The following is a 25,138-nucleotide window of genomic DNA, read 5'->3' as shown; positions in this document are numbered from 1 at the left end:
ACATTACTAATATTATACATCTTGATAGTTAAATTCAAAAACAAATAGTCAGGATTTATTTTGCATCTCTTGATCATATAACAGAGTAGCATAGAACTACTTTCGCCATAGTGGCTTATAAGTTGATAACATGTACTTTCCACACAAAAAGGACCTTGCTGAAATTGCGACATTGCAAAATTGTAAAACCAAGAAAGAGCACAGCTAAGGGGCACCAAAAATGCAGACACCATTAAGCAATCTACAATTACAAATGAACAAATGGGTGCACCAAAAAATTTAAAATTTAAAAGAGATTGAAGGGTTCTCTACACCCCCTTCATTCATTCTCTCTTTATCTTACTCATTTAACGCTACTACTTCCAAGAAAGTACAATATCTCCCTCTCTCCTATAGCAATAAACAATTTACACGCCAAAATATTTCACTTAGACCTAAAGCTGGTCATCACAAATCCTTCATTATGCATGTATAACTTAACTTCCATCCATAAACAATAGAAACCGAAACTTATATGCATTTGTACAAGGTGCATCGAGTTGATGTTTTAATTTACAACTGCATGGACAACTCTTTACATTATCCGAATGGGTTCCCTCCTTTAGGGAAGGGGTTAGAGGTGGGAGTCGTTGATGGCCTATGAGTAAGCTGCTGATCTGGATTTGACAAACCGAAAATGATTCCCTGAGTTCCGAAATTCCCAGTTTCTTGCCTGCGCATTCAGCTAAAATTTCTTAATAGTGGCAAGTAAGACTGAACACATTCTATTATCATCAATTTTATCCAGAAATCTGCAATTAATTGCCCCTATCACAGATTACTTCAAAAGCTAGGACATCTAAAAACTCTAGGCAGTTCTCAGCAACCGCACCTTATAGGTGTCCAGCTAAGGAACAACATCACTATATCAATGCAGATTGTGTTATGCAGCATGAAAGGAAAAGTAGCATGTGGAAGTAATAAGTTAAAACAGGCTGTGAAAGTAATAAATATTATCATGATTGAGGAGAAATTTACCTTGGCATTGGTATGTTGGTTGTCGTTGGTTGCCCCATGTATGACCCTGAGATTTATTAACATCGTTCAGGATACTGATAAAATGCAAATGAACGTAGACACGTGAATTACTGAAGAATGGTAAAAGGATAAACATACCTGCTCCCAATGTTGATGCATGAGTGTGTGCTTGTTGAGGTAGGACTGATGCATATGGTGACGATGGGGTTGGAGTCCAGGCACGGGATGGATTGCCTTGGCTTGAAGGGTGCATAGTGCCTGAAGGTGGTATATTAGGCAGGGCACCTTGAAAGGGTTGCAGGGGAGGAGTCCATGCATGTGGTGGATGACCCAGGCTTGAAGAGTGCATTGTGCCTGCATTAGGCAGGGGTGGACTCCATGCATGCAATGGATTGCTCAGGTTTGGAAGCTGCATCGGGAATGATGGCGATACACCAGGCAACGCACCATGCAAGGATGACATGGAAGGAAACTGCATTCAAGGAAAACAACATATAATTAACCAACGAATCAGCATGTTAAAAAGCCAGTATGTCACATTTAAATATTCCAACCTTTTAAATGATAGATCATAAATAAACAGAAATTTTCAACACATCCATTATTCTTATTAATCAATATAGTTCTTAGGGGTGTGCAGGACCCAACCCAACTCGAAGACCCATCCCAACCCAATGGTTTCGGGTTGGTCCCAGTCCAAACTCTGTGCCAAACATTTTTTTTTACAAACCGTCCAAATAATAACCCAACATCAGGTCATGACAGGTTCGGGCTGGCCCTCAGGTTACCTGACCCGTCCTATTATTATGCATGTACTTCTACTAATTTATTTATTTTCAAATGATTATGCAAGATGCAAACTTTAGGCAGTAATGTACAGTTAAATAACTTCCAATGCAAACTTTAAGCAATATTAATTATTAAATATTCAGTGGTTTAATGCATTATCCACCAAACATTGACAAGAGTAGGAGCTATTATTGGCAATAGTACAACAGAGTGAATATACTAATATTATAAATCAATGAAAGTCACATACACTTGGGGCTTGATCTGGGGTTTGTTTGCTGCTGACATCAAATGGATTTGTTGACCTTGATGGCTGCGGAAAATTCGGCACGGGCTGTAACAGCAGGCACACATTTATGAGAGAAATACTCATTTGGTACTAGCCACGGATGATAAACATGGACTAGGTTTAACTATTTCTGGGGGAAATGTCCTTTTTAATAAAAAAGAAAAGGTCCTCTCTGTGACTATTAATCATAAGCAGCACGAAAATATGATAATCCAAAGGCATACTAAGGTAATCTGGTAAGCTAATCATTCTGGATTGTAACAGTACCATCGCATTATAATATTGCGTTGAGATCCCCATGCCCTGGGGAAGACCCATTTGCCAACCTAGACCTGAGGCAGGGAAGGACGAGTGTTTTACAGTGAACATATCCTGCACCAGTCACAACTAATTGTTAGACAAAAAATAAACACATGCAAGAGTACATAAAATACAGAGATTGTGAAGTAAATTAAGAAGTCAATTACTTCAGGAAGTTCTGTTCTTCCACTTGGTTTTACTTCTGCAGCAGAAGGTTGAGAAACAACACTGTTGAAACCCTCATTGGAAAACTTCGAGACATGATGGTATGCATGTGGTATTGGTGTATTCGGATGCCCCTGTCCTGTGGGTACATAAGGTACATGTGGTGGCTGCAAGATATTTCCAGGACAGGGTGAAAATAATAATACATCAGAAATAAACAGACAACAATATTTGACATAACAACTCAATTAGCCAAACCTGACTGTTTACAGCACTGCCTACTGACGGTGGAAATTGTTGACTAGCAACGGTGGGGAATGTTGGTTGTTGATGCTGCAAACTGGCCCAATGTCCTGCATTATTAAGAGATGATGCAGTTGCCAATCCGGGAAATGGAACCGAAGCACCACTGGGTGGATTAGGTCCTGCAGATGAAACAGATGAGTCATCCCTTGTTGGTAATGTTATCACACTGCCACCATTACAACATATGTATCACCTTGGACTCCTGAAGCATGAGAAGGTAAAGATGCTGGCACAGACAATTGGGACAATTCAGATTCAAGTGGATTTAAATTTGAGGCGCTTGGATTTGTTTTCGCCTCAGAAGCAACATCAAAAGAGGCCCAATTGTCATCACTGGAATTTCCTTGCTGCAAAACAGGTTGCGGCACACTAGTTTGTTGGGCTTGAGAAATTGTTGGAGCAATAGGTTCAGGATCAGCATCAAAATCAATAAGGCTCTTAGTAGTCTCAAGCTTAATATCTACTTGGCTTTCACTACTCGATACCAAGCTACCAGAGGATGCAGTTCTCTGAAATTATGACCAGTCGGTTATATGTTGCACAGCAAAAGTACAGCAAAAGTAATAAACGTATCATAGATAAATAATGAAGCAACTTCAAGGATAAGATTCAAGACTCAAGTGATTGAACAAGTCATAAACAATTTGGTTATATAAGCTTTGATGCTATGCCATGAACTAACAACCCCCCTACAACTTAAGCTATTAGGCGGAACACAAGAATGCTTGATTAGTTTTTAATTTTTATATTACATTTTAAACAGGCCATATAGAACATCAGCAACAGTAATAATCTCACCTGTGTCAATGCTGAGGCATCTGCAGCTTTTCCACTGCTTGGTTTGGGAGGTCCACTTATTCTAAGAGGTACTACATTTTCCCCCAAAATATCTCTAACGGGTCGGACCACGGGTGGGCTTAAGGAGCCTAGTCCGCTGACTCTCTCAGGAGATTGGCTTTCCGCCTTATAATCTCCATCTGATGTTCTACGATCTTCACGGCGCCAGTCAGTTATAACTGGAGGACGACCAGGACTTCTCTTATAATCACCATATTGCCTACTTTCTTGATCATATCCAGGACTTCTTCCACCTGGACTAGAACGACGTTCATGTGTGTCTCCATATGGAGGGCTTTTAGATCCTCCTTGATATGCCTCAATTCTCCTCTTTTCATCTGAACCATCTTTGTCACCCTGAACAACATTCAACACAAGAGAACTTACTGAAGTTAGAATTGCTGACAAACTTAATCAATTCTAAAGCAAAAGGGCACAGAAATTGAACTTGTATCAAGCTGTAAAAAAGTGGCTTAAAACAGTGAATCCTGGAGGGTGAAATCGTACGGTCTTTACTCTTGGTGGTTTGTCAGACGTACTATCTCCGGTGAATCTCCTATCCACATAAACATGCTTAATAAAGTCACGGAGCCTGTTAACATTACTGGCACCAAGTATGACAATCAGAATAAATTAATAATGCACTCTGTGACAATACTTGAAAACATACATGTAGGTGCTTACCTGCTGTCAGGGAAAGAATTACGTGCATCCCATTCTTTAAAATAAATCTCTCTTGCACGCTGCAAGTATTAAATAAAGCTGAAATAAACTTAAGAAATATATGATCTCGAGCAGATTGAAAAGACATATAGCACAAAAAGGCATCAATACCTGATTTCCTCCTTCTTGAAGTGCAGTAACTTCTTGCGAAGTAAATTTAGCCATTGAAACTGATTTCACACGATGTGTAAATTCACGGCTGTCAATTCACAAAAAACCGTGAGTTTTGAAGAAAAGTGTGCAGTTGAAAAGGAAATGTAATTGTCCAATTTGTCAAGTACAACGCAATACTTTTTAAACAACATATGGATCATAATTGTCAAATTTGTCAAGTACAACACAACACATATGAGAGCATGTACATTAGACTTAATAGAGATTTGGTAACTGCCAACAGAAAGTCCGGTTTTCGTAGGAATTTTGTATCAACTCTAATCCATTACAAAAAAACACTACAAAAGTGTACAAATAGTACACAATTTGCAGTATAAATATGTTTCAAGTTTCATCATTGAGTTTAAGTTCATCAGCAAGACATGTGCAAACTACAAAGCATCAAAACAAATGGTAAAATTACAACAACAAAAAAACAGCAAAACTGCTGGATAAAGGAGGCCACCAGGAACTATAAAACATGTATTCAACTCAAATCATAGAGTAGAAATATAGATACGACAATAAGCAGAACTCTTGTAATGACTTACTGTATTCCACTACAATTAGTGCAAACAAACGTCCAGTAATTTGTGCACACATATTGTGGTCCCTTCAAAAGTATAAAAGAAAATAATTAATGTAAATGGACTTGTTATAAAATCAAATGCAATAACTTTCTTATTAGGTTCTGAAGAATGCAATTAAAATGCTATAAAAGCTGGTTAGAAAGTTTAAACATATAAAAGTCTAAAAATACAAATATGCCTATGAAAAGAATTCAAGCAAAGATTCAAATTTATCTCTTTATTAAGGATCCTGTTTTTCCATCAAATCTAGAGAATGACCAACAGGTGCTGGTAACAGTATTATTATTCTTGCGATTTTCGTAGTCTACAGGCTACAGAAAATCTATGAATTTAAACACTAAAAGAAACATCAATCTGCCTGTCAAGGTTGAAATAAAATCTATCTGCCACAGGCAATGATGATACAGAATATGTATAACTGAGGAAGTCTACTCTACACCCTCCTCAAACACTCCAATGACGTTGTCTTTGAAATGAAATCTATCAATCATATCAGTCCTAAATTAAAAGATCACACAAGTTAAACCTGTCCATAAATAACATCCAATTTTAAACCTTCTATATACATCTCCCAGTGTGTACTAGAAATGTTAAACCTTCCTTAGAGGCCTTAGAAACTAGTAGAAAAATTATTTTTTCAAATACAAACCCTGGAAGATGAATGACTGTTGTGTTAGAAATATTTATATTCTTGTTCACTGGATGAAAATAATAATAATTTAACTCATTTGGAATTTGGATTCTGAAATATTCAGTAAATAAAGCTAATAATAGTTTCCTAATGGTACCTAATATGGGTATGAATCCAGATGGAACTTCGAAATATTATTCAGATAACTGTTTCGGCAAATTTTGAATACCGAAAACAACCAATTCTAAAAATCTTATTTTTTTTCTTCTAAATGCTCAATACTAACAACAAATTTGACGCAACTTATATAAATGGAAATGGTCGATTACTTTTCATACTATCATCCAATGACAAGTCAATATGAGCAATAACAAAATACATCTGGCATTTTTTTAACGAAGTTACTCAAACAAAATAAATCCTCATCAAAAGTCAAATAAGCGAAAAAAATAGATGTTTAAAAGGAAATTTATGCAGGTGAGCGAAGAGCTTTTCTAGCAACAGCCCAAAAGGCAAAAATAATTCCAGCACTCTTTTGTTCCTGAAGCTTCTTAAAATGAAATCAATATCCTTTCTTTAATAGTATCATTAATAGGAACGCTTCTCATAAAGCAATGTAAAATAAGGAAAAGGTATAAGGTGAAGAGTATCACTAGCTGATCTTTAAATGGAAGTGCTTTGATAACGACATCCATCAGTAGGTTTCAAATGACAGAACCGGTACACTCAAGTTGCCCAACTAGAGTTGGTTGATAGGTTACCAAGTTGGTTAAGAGGTTAGAAAGTTAGTTAGGGAGTTAGTTACTCCAAATAGTTCTATAAATAAGCTACTCCATTGTATATTCTACTCATTCTTTTATCAATCTATATTCATTCAATATGAATTTCTATGAGTATCTTCCTCATGAATACTCTTATGCACTCTATCTTGCCGACATCTATGATCTTTATCCCTTTGATTCCATGATTTATAACACGATTTAATAACCAAAATTTGTTTGTTCATCAACGAGTTTCAAATGAAAGAACTGGTAAGTCCTAAGTTTCCCACTGCAAACACAAGAAATGAGGGTGTTGGTGTGCCAGATGCAGATGCATGATATAAAACGGTGTGTTCCCAAAACCATTTATCCCTAAATGGAAAGACCATAGACGTGTTTGGGTATAGAAATTAATAAAGCATTATTCAATGAGTTATTATAACAAACTATCAATTATCAAATGCTTACTCCGGCGAACTACTTATTAAAATCAGTATTGTCAATCATGGACTGCAGAGTGGCGGTTTGTACAATTTCGTCTATACTAAATTATCACGTCTCTGCTATAGCCGCTATTTGACAACACTTGGTATTAAATCACGTATTGCAGAACAGTGATATGTTACAATTCTGTTATGCTATAGCACCACTATTTGACACCACTGTTTAAAATAAGCCGAAAACAACCTATGAATCTATCATAACTTATTACAGGACATTTCTTTTTTTGGTCAAGTAGCATAGTGACTAGAAATTTCACCTTAAAGGTGAATAAGTGGAGTGTCTGGGGTTCGAACCCCGGCTCCTGCATATATAATGCGATATCCCGACCAACTGAGCTAAGCTTAAGGGGACATTACAGGACTATTTTGTATCAAAAGATAAGTTCAAATGAGTTCACAATATTAATTATTAAAAAAATTACATATCTAACCCCTCATTACAATTATCAACTGTTTAACCCAAATATGGAAAAACTGCGTCGGTTTATAAACATGAGATAACATATCAAACTGATTTTAATGTCTACCAAGTTAGCTAGTTGCAATTCATTCAAAGCAATTAAATTCACAGGCTAAAAAAAAGTAACGGCTAGTCTATTACCAAAGAGAGAGTTTAAAGTTAACGAGTTAGTTACTTTTGGTTATATTTCAGTTAGCAAGTTAGTTTGTTAGTTAATCTTCTAACTACGACTGTACAAATATATTCAGCTAATTGCAATAATTATGACGCTGATTCATTTTTCTCATTCAATTTAAGTATAACACGGCACATTTGATAGAATCTAATGTAATTCATTTATTCTCTAGTTTTTCTCAGCAACGACTTCTACATTTGATAAAATCTGATGTAATTATCAATTGTGTAAGCATCTTACTAGACTATTGTTGTTAATGCATTAGAGATTCAGTTGAAGTTAATGAGTTAGTTATTTTTTATTATAGTTCGGTTAGTTAGTTAGTTAGTTAATCTTTTAAGTACTACTATATATTCAATTTGAGTATCACAGAGTACATTTTCATCTCTTCTCTGATTCTCTAGTTTTTCTGAGCAATAGCTTCTACATTTGTTAGAATCTATAACGTAATTTTCGATCGCCCGATCGCCTAAGCATCTTACTAAACTGTTGCAGTTAATGCAGCTGCAATTCCGTTGGAGTTAACGAGTTAACTAATCTTCTAACTATCACTATATATACAGCTAATTGTAATAATAATTATGACAGTAATTCATTTTCCTCATTCGAGTATAACAGAACACATTTGATAGAATCTATTCTAATTCATCTCTTCTCTGATCCTCTAGTTTTTCTAAGTTATAACTTTCAATCGCATAAGCATCTTATTAGACCGTTGCAACAGTTAATGCATCTACAATTCAGTTGGAGTTATTTTTTTCTTATAGTTCAGTTAGTTTTTTTTTTTTTTTGAAAGGCAAATATATTATTATTAATAATCAGGTCTCTGCACAAGACGAACAAAGACCCGTAAAAAATGGCCTACAAAACAAAGGCGCTGTATATAAGCGGAACACCAATGAAAATACCAAAACACATTATATAGTTCAGTTAGTAAGTTAGTTCATTTTTAGTAAGTTAGTTAATTTTTAGTAAGTTAGTTAATTTTTACCTACCACTATATATTCAGATAATTGTACTAATTATGACACTAATCCATTTTTAGCATTCAATATGAGTATCACAAGTCACATTGCTCTAGTTCTACTATCAATCACTTCTCTGATTCTCTAGTTATTCTCAGCAATTCGCACTTTTCTCACTAATTCAATTTACAGTTAGTAAGTTAGGTTAATCTTCTAACTACCACTAATCTTAATGAAATTTTCAATCGCATAAGCATTCTTACCAAACTGTTACAGTTAATACATCTCCGATTCGGTTCGAGCCTAAGAAGACCTCGAATCAGGCGCTCGTTTTTCTCGTCTTCTTTAAATCGACTTGCCATATCAACTTCCTCTGCACACTTCACTTCAAATTCCAAACTCGAATTCAATTATTACATTCAATGAAACCTCGCAATTCGATTGCAGTACTGCAAAAAAAAAAATATATATATATATCACGTTCGAGTAAGTCAAAATCAAGTCCATAATCAAGTATTTGTTGATGAATTTTTTGAAGTGAAGTGAATAAGAAATGGAAATGATAGATCTGAGAAACAGAGAGTTATGAGAAATCGAAGAAGATGAAGGTTGTGAAGTGAATAACCCTAAGAAGATGAAGATGAAGATGAAGAAGAAACGGTTAGAATGTTGAAGTTGTGGAAGCTTCTTTTTTGTTTATGAATAACGCAGGGAGAGAATCGGAATGTGTATGAAACTAGTAGGAAGGAAAATTACTATGAAATGAAATGACGGCTTTGGACAGTTCAGAGAAACAAAGGGAGATATTTTTTCTTATCGAGGTTGTATTTGGACGGTTGGATCAAAATCACGTGGTTTTAGATTTTAAGTTTGATTATTTGGATTTTAAGTTTAATTAATTAAATTCTGTCAAAAAAAAAGTTTAATTAATTAAAATTGCATTGAAATATTGTATGATGATAGTAATGTGTGTGTTTTTTTACAAATATTTGTGAATACATGATTTTTAGAATATTTGTGATGGTGTGAGTAGACATGACATGAACATTCATTTTTGTACGTAGTGCTCCAGCCTTTTGCGTAAGGAGGTACGTGATTATCTTATTTTTGTGGTGCTCCAGCCTTTTGCGTAAAGGGGTACGTGACTTTCCCCATTGGTATGGTTGACTATATCCGGATCATTTAGAATAAGAGCATACATTGTGTTATTCTTTTTCAATGGTGTTATGTGTACTTTGATTTATGCTCTATTTTATACGGCTAAGTTGTGTTTGGTTTTCTTGATATGGGCGATGGGAAAAGAATACTGACCCTTACCACTATAGGTATAAAGCTTGAAGATGAATATTGTTGGTGTGTCGAATCGTTGCGTGCGCGTGGAAACAAAAGAGGGTTTTTACTTAAGTATAATTTAAATATTTTGAAGTTGATGACTTGTAATATTTTGGATTCAATAAATTTCTATATTATCGGTTCAACAATTGATATCTCGAAATTTTTTAAAAAATAGTAATGATTTGTTTTGGGATAAATTATAAATAATAATAAAAGAAAAGTTTATTTTTTAGAAATAATATAATTAGACGTAATGTCTTGGATCAAAATCCGGAGCGTTAGGCATAACATCATAAACATGAAAGGTGAAATGATTCATTGCTCGTTCGATGATATGGATAATCATTAATCATAATCCTATTGAAGAACTGAATAATTGATTATGTACGACAAAAAATGTCAAGAAGTCTCACATCGGTTGCGAGATGGAACGAATGTGTTTATAAGTAAGAGGCAATACTTACCTTACAAGCCGATTTTGTAAGATTGAGTTAGGTTCGATACTCAATTCTAAAAGAATACCTTAATCATCGTTAAACTAACTCTTTAACGACATTGTCCGCAAATCGAGATCTATTGGAAAGAGTCATCGAATCATCTTTGATTCATCGATTTAATTTAGCTAATCGTTTTCCCACTCCTTTTTATTTTTAACTACTCAATTCCTTATTTAGTTCTCGCGTATTAGTACGAGAGAAAGTGTACGTTAAAATATAAAACGTTAGAAAAAGAGAGCAAGATAATGGAACAAACTAAAGAAATAAATTTGAGACGTATCATCTTAATATTCATTATAATATCATATTATTCTTCAATGATACGAATCAACCTATTCCACTTGGTTGATTAAATGGAACAAGATCATATGGCTTATCAAAAAAAACGGAACAAGATTATATGGAGTCAAATTCAATCCTCCGGTCATGTCATAATAATAATAATAATAATAATAATAATAATAATAATAATAATAATAATAATAATAATAATAATAATAATAATAATAATAATAAAATTTTCGTTTAAAAAAAATAATAAAAAATACAATCATAAGAAATACTCTCATATAATATAAATATTAATTAGATGAGACCTACTCTATATTTTTATAAATTGAGGGTATATATCCATCAACCAATAAGAACAAGCCACATGGATTACGAGAAACTTGTAACAAATTTTTGAATTTGCACATGTGGACTTGCATATAGTTTGTTCTCATTGGTTGATGAGTAAATACCTCAATTTATGAAAGGGTAGATTAGAAAAAACCTACTACTAATTAATATATTTTCATATATTCTGATGATCTGAGGATTATTGTAACATCATATATATTTGGCAAATGAAACTCAAACATATACCAATCGTTAGTTGGTTCATAAGTGATTGACGCTGAACTTGGTAGAGAGGACCGCGGTTCGATCTCCCGCAACTACTACGATCGGGAGAGGGCTGAAACAAATTGACGCCAGAATTGACACCCGAACCAGATTCAACTGGTGGTAAAAAATTAGAAGAAACCCAAACATATCTTTTTACCCAAGTGTGGTTATCCCAACTATGATAGAAACCATCAGACTTTACCAACCAATAGACAAAGAGATTATGTTGGTCATACTTGATATCTCGTGCAAGAAATCCACCACTTAAGTTGTGCCATGTCGCGTGACATGATTTACCAGAGTCAAAATCAACATGAAGGTCAATTGTAGATCCTGGATTTCCTATGTAGGTTCCATATGGGTCACAATCATAGTGCACATCTGAAATTACAGTATCGATATAAATTGTACTTCCCCCATGCAAGCCTTGAGTATTAGTCGAAGCATTACCTAAAGAAAATAAAAGAACAACAAAGACGGCAATATACCATGAGTTTGACATATTGCATCCGCACAAATAAAATTCTAGAGTTTTTTTTTTTTTTTTTTTACTTTTTCCAATGAAATATAATTCTAGAGTTCACTCAATATATATATGCATAATACATCCGCACAAATATAATAGGAACAAGATCTATTTAATTATTTAATGTAAAAAAAGAAGAAGATCTATTTAATTATTCGGTATAGAATAATATTTTCCTCATATTTTTGGTATTGATTTGTATGTATTCAATATAATGGCTTAAATTTTCTTTCAATTTCCATTAAAACAAAAAAGAAAAGAATCTCTTATTTTAAGAATGTATATTTTTTTTTTATGTATTAAGCATGTATATTTGGATTTATCAAAAAAGTAAAAAGCATGTATATTTGGAAAATATATATGGTTCAATGCTTTGAAAAATATATTTTTGGTGAATCTTTTAAAGAAAATATATTGAACCAAAACAAAATAGGAATCTTACCAAAAACAATAAAAATAGGAATGAATATATTTGTTGTACAAACAAAAAAAAAAGGAATGAATATATTCGAAACTTATCTTTATAATATTAGGATTTTTAATTCGCATCCACCTAAAAATATTAAAGTGTAAATTAATAATGCATACATTTTCCAATTAGACAAAAATCGACTTTTTTTACACTAAGAAATTGAGAATTAGTTTGGTAAATATTATTAAATCGACTTCAGTACACTTCACTTCAAATTCCAAACTCCAATTCAATTATTACATTCAATATCCCAGCAAGAGCCCAACAGAAACACAAGAAATATGAGGGTTATGGATAACCCGTCAGCTTGCTAGCAGGTACTAGCCAAATTAACGACATAATCACTCCGGCCACAATTATAAGCAAAAGTTTACCTTTGAGATTCATTGAACAATGATCAAATACATATATAGACCAGATACATTAGTTATTCAATGAATCTCAAAAGTAAACTTTTGCTTATAATGGTGGTCGGAGGGAGTATACTAATACGAGTATATTCCCAAAACCTAATATGAAAATCTTAATATGAGCAGTGCTTTAAATGGAAGCGATTTACCCACTACAAACACAAGAAATGAGGGTGTTGGTGTGCCAGATGCAGATGCATGATATAAAACAGTGTGTTCCCAAAACCATTTATCCCTAAATGGAAAGACCATAGACGTGTTTGGGTATAGAAATTAATAAAGCATTATTCAATGAGTTATTATAACAAACTATCAATTATCAAATGCTTACTCCGGTGAACTACTTATTAAAATCAGTATTGTCAATCATGGATTGCAGAGCGGCGGTTTGTACAATTTCGTCTATACTACATTATCACGTCTATGCTATAGCCGCTATTTGACAACACTTGGTATTAAATCACGTATTGCAGAACAGTGATATGTTACAATTCTGTTATGCTATAGCACCACTATTTGACACCACCGGTTAAAATAAGCCGAAAACAACCTATGAATCTATCATAACTTATTACAGAACTTTTTTTTTTGTCAAGTAGCCTAGTGCCTAGAAATTTCACCTTAAAGGTGAATAAGTGGAGTGTCCGGGGTTCGAACCCCGCCTCCTGCTTATATAATGCGATGTCCCGACCAACTGAGCTAATCAGGTCTTTGCACAAAGAGACTCGTAAAAAATGGCCTACAAAACAAAAGCACCGTATATAAGCGGAACACCAATGAAAATAACAAAACACGTTATACAGTTCAGTTAGTAAGTTAGTTAATTTTTACCTACCACTCTATATTCAGATAATTGTACTAATTATGACACTAATCGATTTTTAGCATTCAATATGAGTATCACAAATCACATTGCTCTAGTTCTACTATCAATCACTTCTATGATTCTCTAGTTATTCTCAGCAATTCGCGCTTTTCTCACTAATTCAATTTTCAGTTAGTAAGTTAGGTTAATCTTCTAACTACCACTAATCTTAATGAAATTTTCAATCGCATAAGCATTCTTGCCAAACTGTTACAGTTAATACATCTCCGATTCGGTTCGAGCCTAAGAAGACCTTGAATCAGGCGCTCGTTTTTCTCGTCTTCTTTAAATCGACTTGCCATATCAGCACTTGGTCATGCTCAAAAATATAAAGTACATCACTAATAAACGTACATCCAATCAGCGTACATTCAATCATATATATTAGAATATTGATAATTGGGGCCTCTCAAGTTAGGCCGGACTAGGTTGGACCAAATCATTTGTCAGCTCTATAAGAATGAACAATGACACAATTTCTAGGGAAATATATTTTTTGTTGTAACCGTTAACACAATTACAACATTAACTATCTGATCTCAATGAATGGTCAAAATTATTTTAATATATGTTAATCTCCACCGTTTAATATAAAATCAATTATCGAGATCAATTACAACGTAAAATCGCAGCTTTTTCTCCTTAGCGAATTCAGATCCAAATTTCTAGTTGAATTAATTGAATACATATTCTCTCAATTTCTTTTTCTTCAATTTTCCTCAATTGTTACTTTTGACCATTGATTAATTTTTCTTCATTTTTTATAATTAAAATATTCTCACATTATTTCCTCAATTTATTTTCTAATGAGAGAATCCATGTTCTGAGTACTATGTGCAGGGTTGAGTACTATGTGCAGGGTTGCAGCATTGAAGAGATTATGGGGATGGACCCTCATAGTGGATGGATGTATTTGTGAGCCAAGCAACTTCTGAATATTGTCACATCAGGCACCATCACTGCCCTCTAGCTAAATTAGGCAAAGGTCTTTCACGACCAGGATTCCATGCATTCGAATTTTTGGTGCAGTCGTGCAGTCACTTGCTTTACAGCCGTCCGATCAAAATCAGACGGTCATAATTTAAAATTGTATTTATTAACTGCATTTATCCAAACCGTCCGATTGTGATCGGAAGGCTATAAAATGACCGCATTGAAAATTCGAATGCACATGATCCATTTCCATCTTTCACCGTTTCCATAAGAAATTGTTTGTGCAGTTGAAGTCAATGAGTCACTAACACTCACTATATGTTTGAACTTATCAAGTAAAAAGGCTCTTGTTCTTCCACGTAAAAAATAGTGTGAAAATTTTATTTTTTGTTTTGCCAAATATTATAAATCTCACAAAATATATATTTGTTTTATTTTATTTCAAATTTAATTACCCCTATGTTTTAGTTGTTTTAGAGTGTGTGTAAAATGTTTTCACAATTTTGTATAAAAATTAAATAGTGAGAACAAATAATATTTATTCTTTACTGTGTCAATTTTTTTTTTTATTCTTTACACATTTTCATGCATAAATTTGGAATGAAAAAAAGAAGAAGAAATTTTGCAATTTAATAAAAATTCAAACGTAAAGAAAATCCATATTTGCAACACTTATTTCTTACATGTTATAACTAGACTAGATGTGCTTACTCAAATAGTAAAACCAAATAATAACATGTTATTGCCTTTAAGAAGGGAAATGGATCATGTCCACTCAAAATGCATGCAATTAGCACATATAAATTGTTCAATTAAAATTGGATGCTTAAGTTTTTTTTATGCTTAAGTTTTTTTTTAAGCGGACGGGTAAGATTTTAAGTTTAAATATTAGCTAATTTCTTAAATATAAAATTGAGTTTTAAATTTAACTATTCGATCTGGCATTGAACGGCTCAGATGTGGTCGAATGCAGCGTCCGCTTAAAAAATTTAACTCAATTTTAAATTTTAAGTTTAAATATTAGCTAATTTCTTAAATATAAAATTGAGTTTTAAATTTCATATATGTCAGTCACATGAACTTTGGTTCTCAAATCTTGTCCTTTAAGATGTAAATTGTTATCTTGTTCATGCTTTTATTTATTATTTTGTTATTTTGTTTGTTATTTTGGTGTGCTGTTGTTTGATTTTTTATTTTATTCAAGATGCGTCTATATTATGTCAATCTATTATTTTAAACATTTATATATTCATATTATATTAAAAAAAATATTTTAAAAAAAAGCCAAAATTATGTCCACTATGCACAAACAAAAACAAAAATTTTAAAAAACATATTAACTAGAAATGCTACTGCCCATGCCATGCTCCTCTTTCTATTTGGTTTGTGATCTGAAGTTCATACTATATTATATGCACCGTATATAAGGAAATAAAGGAATTTTTTCCCCATACCTTTATTTATTTATCCATGTAGAACCAAAGTTCATGTGACTGACATATATGAAATTGAAATCTGACATGAACTTAGCCATTAGCATTTGTTTTTCAAAATTCTTATTCTACTTCCATTGAAAGGTTGCATTGTCACATGGACCAACCTGTATATAAAAAGAGCATACTTCATTTAACAAAATTATTCAATGGTTCAATAATTTAGAGACCATTGTTATCTCATTGCATCCAATAATTCTTAACCACCTGTCCATTTTGTATTATTATATATTATTGTAAGGTGAAGACAAATATATCTACATTTTCATTTAGGTCTTATATAATGGGTCTCACTAAATAAGTTATTCTACTAATTTGTTCCTTTGCATTTAGATTTTTAAATTTGGCATCTTGATACATTATTAAAATATTTATTTTTAAATAATAATAATTGTGATAAAATTACATTTTATATTAGTAACAATTTGACATTAATAAATAAGTTACACTCTTAAGCATGAAAACTTAAAACTAAGCTCTTCAAAATTTTCTAATGACATAATTTAAGATGTTAAGTAAGCATGCAAAGCCTAATCAATATTTTTCTTTCAATGATTGAAGTCCAAGTATAGACTGTAGTTTGTCACATGTTGCTTGTATATATGTTGCTTTAATTTAAATGTTTTTGTAAATAATTTCAACTAATCTATGCTGTCCACTAATTAAGCACTATGCACTAGTGTTATATTTTTTTTGGTAACATGCACTAGTGTTATATGAAAATGTGTAGTAATATGTTCACTTTTCAGGGAACCAATATAATGGTCTGAACTTCTAAGAATATGTGGTATGTATATATTACACTAACTTTATATTCAACCTCTTTTCCATGCTTACAGTTCATTAATTTGGATTATATATGTAGATCTGCATACATGTTAAAAAATGTTGGATTTTAATGTATATAACTTATATACCTGATCTTTAAATCCTTGAGTGTGTTTGGATGGGGATAGTAGAAATTCAATGAATTTTAAATACTAAGTAATTCAATTGATTCAATTGAATTCTCTGAAATTGGTCTCTTAAAATTACCCCTTAAAATTCTGTCAATTTAAAAATCCTCTCCCTTTTTTATCCAAACAATTAATTCAATTGAATTCCCTTCATTTTCAAATTTCATTGTTTGGATAAAGTGATGAAATTCCATCAATTTTAAAATTCTTTGTTTGGGTAATGTAATTAATTTTAAATTCCATAGAGTTTAGAGAGATAAAGTGATGGAGTTGTTGAGATTGAGAGAGAGAGAGAGAGAGAGAGAGAGAGCGATGGAGTTTTTCGTGTGAGAGAGAGAGATAGAGAGCAATAGAGAGAACACGTGTGAAGAATGATGAGGAATTGTCAAAATTCTCTGGAATTGGTCTCTTAAAAATCTTCTCCCTATTTTATCCAAATTGTGAATTTTGACCCAAATCAATTTAATTACTCCGAAAAATTACTTTTCCTCACTAAAATGATTTATCCAAAGACAATCTTATTAGAGTGGAAATGTGATGTCTATCTCTTATGTGGATCTTGAGTAGTGATTTGTTTGTTGCTCTTGAAACTTTTACAAATTTTCAAACAAGTAATAATAGAGTTCTGGTTCGACTTACCGGAAGAGCAAGAGTGAATTCTAGTGTATTGGATCACGTATAAGTTGTGGGAGACTCACAATTGAGAGAGACATTGTAGGATTCAAGTGTGAATAGTTAGTCTCACATCAATAATAAATAAATGGCAAAATTACACTAGAGGTCATTTATGTTATTTATTTGTAACATTTTAGTCCTTTATCTTTTATTTGTAACATATAAGTCTTTTATCTTGTATATTTGTAACACTCCGGTCCTTTTTCCCATTTTTTATTAAAAAAATACTGATGTGGCAAGCCACGTCATATAATTTTATTTTTTAAAACATATTTTTATTGAAAATAAAAAAAAATCCAGAAAAATGAAGAACATCATCATCATCTTACAAATATACAAGATAAAGGACTTATATGTTACAAATAAAAGATAAAGGACTAAAGTGTTACAAATAAATAAGATAAAATAATTTTGTCATAAATAAAATATTTTATATATAAGAGATGTGATTTTGAATGGAGATGCAATATCATGCAACATCTTTTTTCTTATGATTCTAAAAGATTGATTTATTGTTACTATCCTTTGAGTCAGAAACTAAGGGGCCGACCCCTGTACTGTATCCTTAAATAGTCATGCGAATATTTTAGTACAGTGTATTTTTTTTTCCCAAAATTTCATTTTTCAAAATCTAATTTCATAAGCAAAACCCAATTCAATATATTCAAGATATTAGAATTGTTTTTTTTTTGTTTTGATAAGCCAAGATATTAGAATTGTGATTTATACAAAATCTATAATTTATGGTGACAATTAACGTCTTTTTTTATTCAAATTCGGTGTTTAGCTAGACACCGGATTTTAAAGAGAAAAATTTAATTTCTCTAAATCTAGCTAAATTATTGCCTAAATTTTTGGTGATTCATTGATGGACCTAACTCTCTTGCGACAGATTCTCAATATTTACGCAGTCATATTCGATTAATCTTTATTTTTTAAATTGTCAAAAAAAAAATCATTCGATTTTAATCGAACGGCCACATATATCCCGGCAAGAAATTCATGATTCATTATCGAACGTTAGTTAATTCAGTGGTGATTGACACTGAACTTGATAGGGAGGAGGAGGACCACGATTCGATCCCCGCAACTACGATTAGGAGGGAACTGAAACCACTTGATACCAAAATTGATCTCAAACCAAATTAAACCGGTGGTGACGAAAGCAAAAGATAAAAAAAAATAAAAAATCATGATTCATTACATGACAAACTCTTGTCCCCATATTCTAATGTTATTAATATTCCTTATAAACTTCATTGAGCTCTGTGCTTCTTTCACCTTCTCCAATAAAATTTGACCTTAATCTTAAGCTTCTTTGTTTCCACAGTCCCTTCCTTCATGTCTCTCTCTTCCTTCTTATTATAAGACAACAATATTACCATACTCTTCTTTGGTTACATAATTGGTTCTGCCAAAGACCTTGTCTTCAGCTCAAATTTTAAGAACATTGAAATGGGGAAACTAGGTAGAATGTTGGAAACTTTTTGTCTTTCATCTTGTTCCAAAACTTGCTTTTGCATGAACTTTTCTGAATTTGAAGATGAACTAGAGAGAAAGTCTTTGATTAGTAGTGAAAGTGATCATAAACTAAGATTGAAAGATGTTGTTGATGGAAAACAAACATTGGCTTTTCAATTGAAACCTCAGGTGAGTCCTTTCTAATTAGATTCATGTTTCAAATAAGAAACTCAATTTTTTTTTTTTTTTGGAATTATTATTATGTTATATAGTTTTTATGAGATAATATGATATCTTACCAAAATATGTAGATTGTGATATTGAGAGTGTCAATGCATTGTCATGGATGTGCAAGAAAAGTTGAGAAACATATCTCAAAATTAGAAGGTAACCACCTTAGCTTTTTTCTTCATATCATAATTCAACTTGACAAAGAAAAGTGACATGAAAATTTAAATTTAAATTTAACTATATCATATAAAATTGCATTAGTTCTTTACTCTAACTTGTTTGTGTTTTTGTGTGTGTTATTACAAATTTGGATTTGTTGCGGTCACAAATTTCACGCGGTCAGTACATCAGTTACCGTTTGATCTTGATTCAAGGCAGTCAGCACATTAGTGACTGTTAGATCAAGATTGGACGGTCCAAATTTCAAATTTGATATTTTAGAGTTTAAAATCATATCAAAATCTACTTACTTTTTACACTATCAAATCTCGATTCCACGGTCACTGATGTACTAATCGTAGTAATGAGTGAATTTGTTACAGATCCAACTCCATGTGTAAATAACTACTTTTGACAAATGGGGTTTATTATGAAAAAAGTCAACATTATTATTGTATTTAAATTCTAATCATGTGGTATGATTCTTTTAATTTGTTTATTTTGTATTTGTTTATAGTAATTATATCTATCTAATTCTCTAAACAGGAGTGAGTTCATACAAAGTGGATCTAGAAACCAAAATGGTAGTTGTTATGGGTGACATTCTTCCCTTTGAAGTATTGCAAAGTGTATCTAAGGTGAAAAATGCACAAATTTGGAAATCTCATGCTAATGAGGAATAATTTTGTACACAAAATCCATCTTATGAAGATTCAACAAAGACAAAAGTTGAAGTAGAATGAAGGAACTATTATTTATGTTCTATCATTGTGTTGTTATATAAAATGTATAGTATTATCAATAACTATCTATGTCAAGCTTCAACAATTGTCCTGCATGAAAGTAAAAAAATAACTAGAGGTGTACTAATGTTTGATGCTTTGACACTTTAGATGTTTTGGGTGTGTTTGATCTACTAAAAAATAAGGGACTGAATAGGACAACTTCAGTTGTACTGTGTTTGATTGTAAAATTGTTTAAGGAATTGGACAAATTTGGAGGCAAGGGACAACACAAAAATAGAATTTTTTGTCCTTCACTAAACCACAGCACAATTTTTTGTCCCAAGTACAACTTGTCTAAAATACCAAAATATCATTTTGTTCACCAAATATCGTATAAAACACAAAATTGTTCAATATCATAAAAATTTGTTATGTGTTGTTCTGTCATGTATTGTGTTGTTATGTCTTGTGCTGTTCTGTCCGGTACTTGAAATTTTCATTTCTATTTGACCAAATTGTATCTTAACCAAATTAGACTTAATTTCAAAATTTTTTGGTCATCTATTTTCACCCGTCTCATTTTTATTCTCTCACTCAAATTTTTGGATTGAAAAGGGGTGATGTGGCATAAAAGCAATATATTATAAATCCATCTAGATAATTTTACTCCAATAGATTTTAAATCACGTCAATAAAAAACTGAATTTTAGAGAAAACAAACCAAGTAGAGTTATAGAAATATATGATGATAAATAAGGTAGAGTTTTCAAGTAGTGATCTAAGTTTGGCTTCAAATTCTTCCTATTAGCCATATAAAAGTAATCTTTTATATTGTTTAATGGAAGATAAGATCTAAGGTCAGCTAATCATGTGGAAGCTAGAATGATTAAAATAAAAAAATTGTATGGTATGATACTACTTAGCATGTTTGAATTAATAAACAAAATGTGCCCCTTTATATGATGATCAATAATAACTCTTATTTCTTGATAATGCACCTTGATTAAAAGAAACATAATGGATCACAAGCAAATTTTCCAAATACAAATATATTACTGGCATTATAGAGAATGACCTTTCTTGTTGGATCTCATGCAGTCAGAAAATCCACGCATTCGCATATTTAGCAAGTTGGAATCAGACAATTCGTATCGTGTTTATTTTTTAATCCTATTTATCGAGCTTAAAATGAGGCGACTTATTTTTATCTAATAGTTTCAACTCATTAATTGCGCAAATGTGTGCTTTGCTATAGATTGAAATGACCTTTTGAACTGCGAGAACTAGTTATTGTTTGGTTCGATTAATTTTTATTTTTCATTTATTTACTTTGTAAATATATTTTTACATCACAATTCTTTATTAGAGAATAACATACAAAGTAAATCTTTTACATCACTATAAAAAAGAAAAGAAAAAAAGACATAGATGGAGGAGAAGAGAAAGAAATGTCTCTTACCATCTTGATTTTTTGTTATAGTGTTGCCAATTCTAGCAATGTTGTAGGACATGTGCAATACATAAAAGGACAAGGAACATGTATAATACTAACTTGAGAATTGAGAGATCCAGCTATTTTGGTCGTTTTGCTTTTTAGCCACATGAAAGCAATTAGCTTAGAATAGAAGTTTCATTTTCAATTATCTCCATAAACAAAATTCAAAATGTTGCTAATCTTACATATAATAAAGTACTTGAATCCAATAACATGTCACATGGATAACACTTGTTATGTGTGGTGTGGAGGTTGAGAAATTTATTGATCTCTTGTGGTGTATGAACCCAATAACATGTCACACATTGCCTTCAGATTCATTTTACCAAAAATTCACTATTGAAAATTTTGGAGAGTAGGTTGAAAATTTGTCTTTCAATTTTGGGTTTTAAAAATTATATATATAATTCATAAAAATAAAAACCGTCTCTCTTGATTGTTTTTTTTGTTGTGTCATTATTTTGTAAATAATTTTAACAAAGTACATCTACAAAACTCAAATGAGATAGCTTCTAATTTATGAGAATTTCTTTTGGCGTCTTTGGTGTTTTCTCGCGCGTTGCAACTTAAGTAGTAAAGAATTGTATGGGGTGTTAAAATTTTCATTTCTATAACTTCCGCTACTTAAATAATAAATTGATAAAAATGGAAATTAGAAGGGCACGAGGAAAGACCCCAAAAGAAATTTTCCTAATTCATGTGATGAACAAGTGCATGGCCCATTTTATAGATTTTTTTGTAAATAATGTTAACGACTACAAAAACTCAAATGAGATAGCTAGTGATTCATGTGATGAACAAATGCATGGCCCATTTTATAGAATAATTTTTTGTAGGACATACGTAGGCACGGGTATTTTTAAATACAAGTCTACAACTGTGATCAAAGCAGTCATATAAGATTTTTTATGTTTTTGACATCAAATATAGATTTATTTTATTTTTGTGAAGTAACAAGTGTCATTTAAAATTCTCACATTTAAAATTCTCACATATAATTTTATTTTATCCAATGCTTATGTAGGTATAATTTCTTCTATTGAATTCTTATTTAGATCTTTTATGGGGATGAGAGTGAGGAAATTAGGAAAATTAATTGGATAAAGTGGGATAAGGTGTGTCAGGACAAGGAGAATGGAGGATTAGGGGTCCGTAGAATTAGAGAATTTAATTTAAGATTATTAGGGAAGTTGTGTTGGCGGCTGCTTATTGATCAGAGGGTTTGTTGTTTAAGGTGTTGGTAGCTAAATAAGTTTTGGACGATGTAGAGTTAAGGGAGGGGATGGGAAAATTTCGTGGTGGTGGAGGGATATGTATGGTGTTTGGAAGGGGATTGGACTGAGTGTAGGTAGGTGGTTTGAGAATAACATTCGTCGAAAGGTGGGTGATGGGAAAAATACATCTTTTTGGAAGGATAAGTGGTTTCAGATGAAAATTCTTGGTACCCGTTTTCCTCAACATTTTGAGTTATCAGTTGATAAGAATATTTCAGTTGTTGATAAGTGGAGGTCGGGTGGGGAGTAGGAGGTAACAAATGGAGTTGGAGGAGGAGTCTATTTGAATGGGAGGAGGAATTGAGTTTGGAGTGTTGTGCTATTTTAAATAAAGTTTTACCACGGGTAAATGTACTAGGTAAATGGATTTGGCAACTTGAGTCAGCCTCAAGTTATTCAGCCAATGAAGTTTATCACCTTTTTACTCATATTGTCGTTTCAGATACGTTGGTGGTTAACTAGGAAGTTATTTGAGATAAAATAGCTCCCTTGAAGGTGTCATTGTTTGCGTGGAGATTGCTAAAGAACAAATTGTCATCTAAGGATAACTTCTTGTACCATGGAATGAATCAATTGGATTATGTGTTGTGTGTAGGTGATTGTGGAGTCATTGAAACCTCTGATCACTTGCTTTTCGATTGTAATTTGGTTACTTCTTATGCATTGGTTGAGTATATCTTGACTCGTTTTAAATTCAACAAATGAGCATGCTATGCAATTTTGTAATGCTTATTTCTTTGGAAAAGAATTTTGTGAATGTATTCAAGCGGTTTAGTTGGTTTGTTGTTGGTTTAGAAGGAAAAAAAAATAGGAATTTCTCTAATCAAGGAATCTCAGCCGATATGTTGCTTGATAAAGTAAAAACTCTTGCTTGTGGTGGTTAAAGACTCAACAAATGAATTTTAATTATGCTTTGAATATATGGTGGTTTCGATCCTTAACTTGTTTAAGGATTTATTATGTGGTTAATTGGTTACTTTGTTTTTCTACAATATTGAACATTTTTACTTTATAATTTTTTCTTATTAGACACACCTTATACTTACTCATTATTTTACAATCTGGATCCTCAGCTGCAGCACTGTCTGCTGTGGCTGCTGCTGCATCATCCTGGTCCTAGACTTAATCACGCACGCTGAGCCAATTTTACTATATATCAGTCCCAAAGTATGTAATTATTTGGTACATATTAATTGAATCATTTAAATACATGATTTTCTTTAATTACTATTGGCTTATCTGAGTCACTTCTATATATACAAATTATATGCATAAAAATTACTCTTGGCTTATCAATTCACTCCTATACAATTACAGATTCACTTCTATACTCTTGGCACTGTCTGCATAAAAATTACTCTTGGCTTGTTTGATCCAAGTCAGTCTATTTTATGCAATATTTTTTCTTTATCCTCCTGTCATGGTCACTTTGTCCTTTACACCGCTTGCATACATAGAACCAAATAACTACCGCTGCCAATGCTTTGTTCTGTTGTGTGTGAGCAAGGTCTTAAATTACAGTTGCGATCACCGATGCGGTTGTTGCGATTGCAGTCATTGCGGTTGTTGCAGCGTGTAATTAATGCGGTTGTTACGGTGTCAAATTATTTTGAAATTTCACATACTATATAGAATGACACTACAATACCACTACACTGTTTACCCATCATTGCTAACACTTTATTTATTCCATAAGCACTGTTTGGAATTTTATTAAATTAAATAAAAATATTATGATATGATGAATGGTTGACTCACCTTAAGAAAAACAATACTGATGGACAACTCAAGAAAAAGCTAATTTGGAATTTGAGGCACAAAAGCTTTATCCGTATATTTTTATAGGAATTGTAGGAAAGATTTTGTGGGAATGAAGAAAACAAAGAAAGCGGCATGAAAATTTTTTGTGGCAGGTATAATAAATACTTTGCATATTATACGCATATAATTGTGTTAGATTGACATATATCAGTATAATTACATGCTTTGGGACTGAATGTAGTAAAATTGGCTCAGCGTGCATGATGTCTAGGGCCAGGATGATGCAGCAGCAGCCGCAGCAGACAGTGCTGCAGCTGA

General features: G+C 32.3%; 2 protein-coding genes across 5 annotated transcripts; one reads left to right on the top strand and one right to left on the bottom strand.

Annotated features, from left to right (window-relative positions):
- Nucleotides 1-28: 28 nt before the first annotated feature.
- LOC123883596 (probable ADP-ribosylation factor GTPase-activating protein AGD14) lies at nucleotides 29-9,451 on the bottom strand. 4 transcript variants are annotated; one of them, XM_045932444.1, is made up of 15 exons: nucleotides 9,290-9,451; nucleotides 8,928-9,113; nucleotides 5,131-5,192; nucleotides 4,538-4,625; nucleotides 4,388-4,446; nucleotides 4,211-4,307; nucleotides 3,665-4,060; nucleotides 3,060-3,375; nucleotides 2,819-2,985; nucleotides 2,563-2,727; nucleotides 2,363-2,467; nucleotides 2,057-2,140; nucleotides 1,156-1,489; nucleotides 1,018-1,063; nucleotides 29-712 (listed from the first exon to the last, which is right to left on the bottom strand). In XM_045932444.1, exons 2-15 carry the CDS (start codon nucleotides 9,024-9,026, stop codon nucleotides 580-582), a joined length of 2,151 nt encoding a protein of 716 aa, XP_045788400.1. In that variant the 5' UTR covers nucleotides 9,027-9,113; nucleotides 9,290-9,451; the 3' UTR covers nucleotides 29-579. The 4 variants fall into 4 exon arrangements, with proteins under 4 accessions (XP_045788400.1, XP_045788402.1, XP_045788399.1 ...); XM_045932446.1 differs by having other exon boundaries at nucleotides 29-724; nucleotides 9,290-9,446; XM_045932443.1 differs by having other exon boundaries at nucleotides 2,057-2,146; nucleotides 9,290-9,415.
- Nucleotides 9,452-18,979: 9,528 nt separating this feature from the next.
- LOC123884791 (protein SODIUM POTASSIUM ROOT DEFECTIVE 2) lies at nucleotides 18,980-20,370 on the top strand. Its single transcript, XM_045934007.1, has 3 exons — nucleotides 18,980-19,364; nucleotides 19,487-19,562; nucleotides 20,112-20,370. The coding sequence occupies exons 1-3, from the start codon at nucleotides 19,170-19,172 to the stop codon at nucleotides 20,246-20,248; spliced, it is 408 nt and encodes a 135-aa protein (XP_045789963.1). The 5' UTR covers nucleotides 18,980-19,169; the 3' UTR covers nucleotides 20,249-20,370.
- Nucleotides 20,371-25,138: the final 4,768 nt, after the last annotated feature.

Source organism: Trifolium pratense, linkage group LG5 (genome assembly GCF_020283565.1).
Source record: "Trifolium pratense cultivar HEN17-A07 linkage group LG5, ARS_RC_1.1, whole genome shotgun sequence".
Classification (NCBI taxonomy): Eukaryota; Viridiplantae; Streptophyta; class Magnoliopsida; order Fabales; family Fabaceae; genus Trifolium; species Trifolium pratense.
This window is presented reverse-complemented; position numbering and strand designations above follow the sequence as displayed.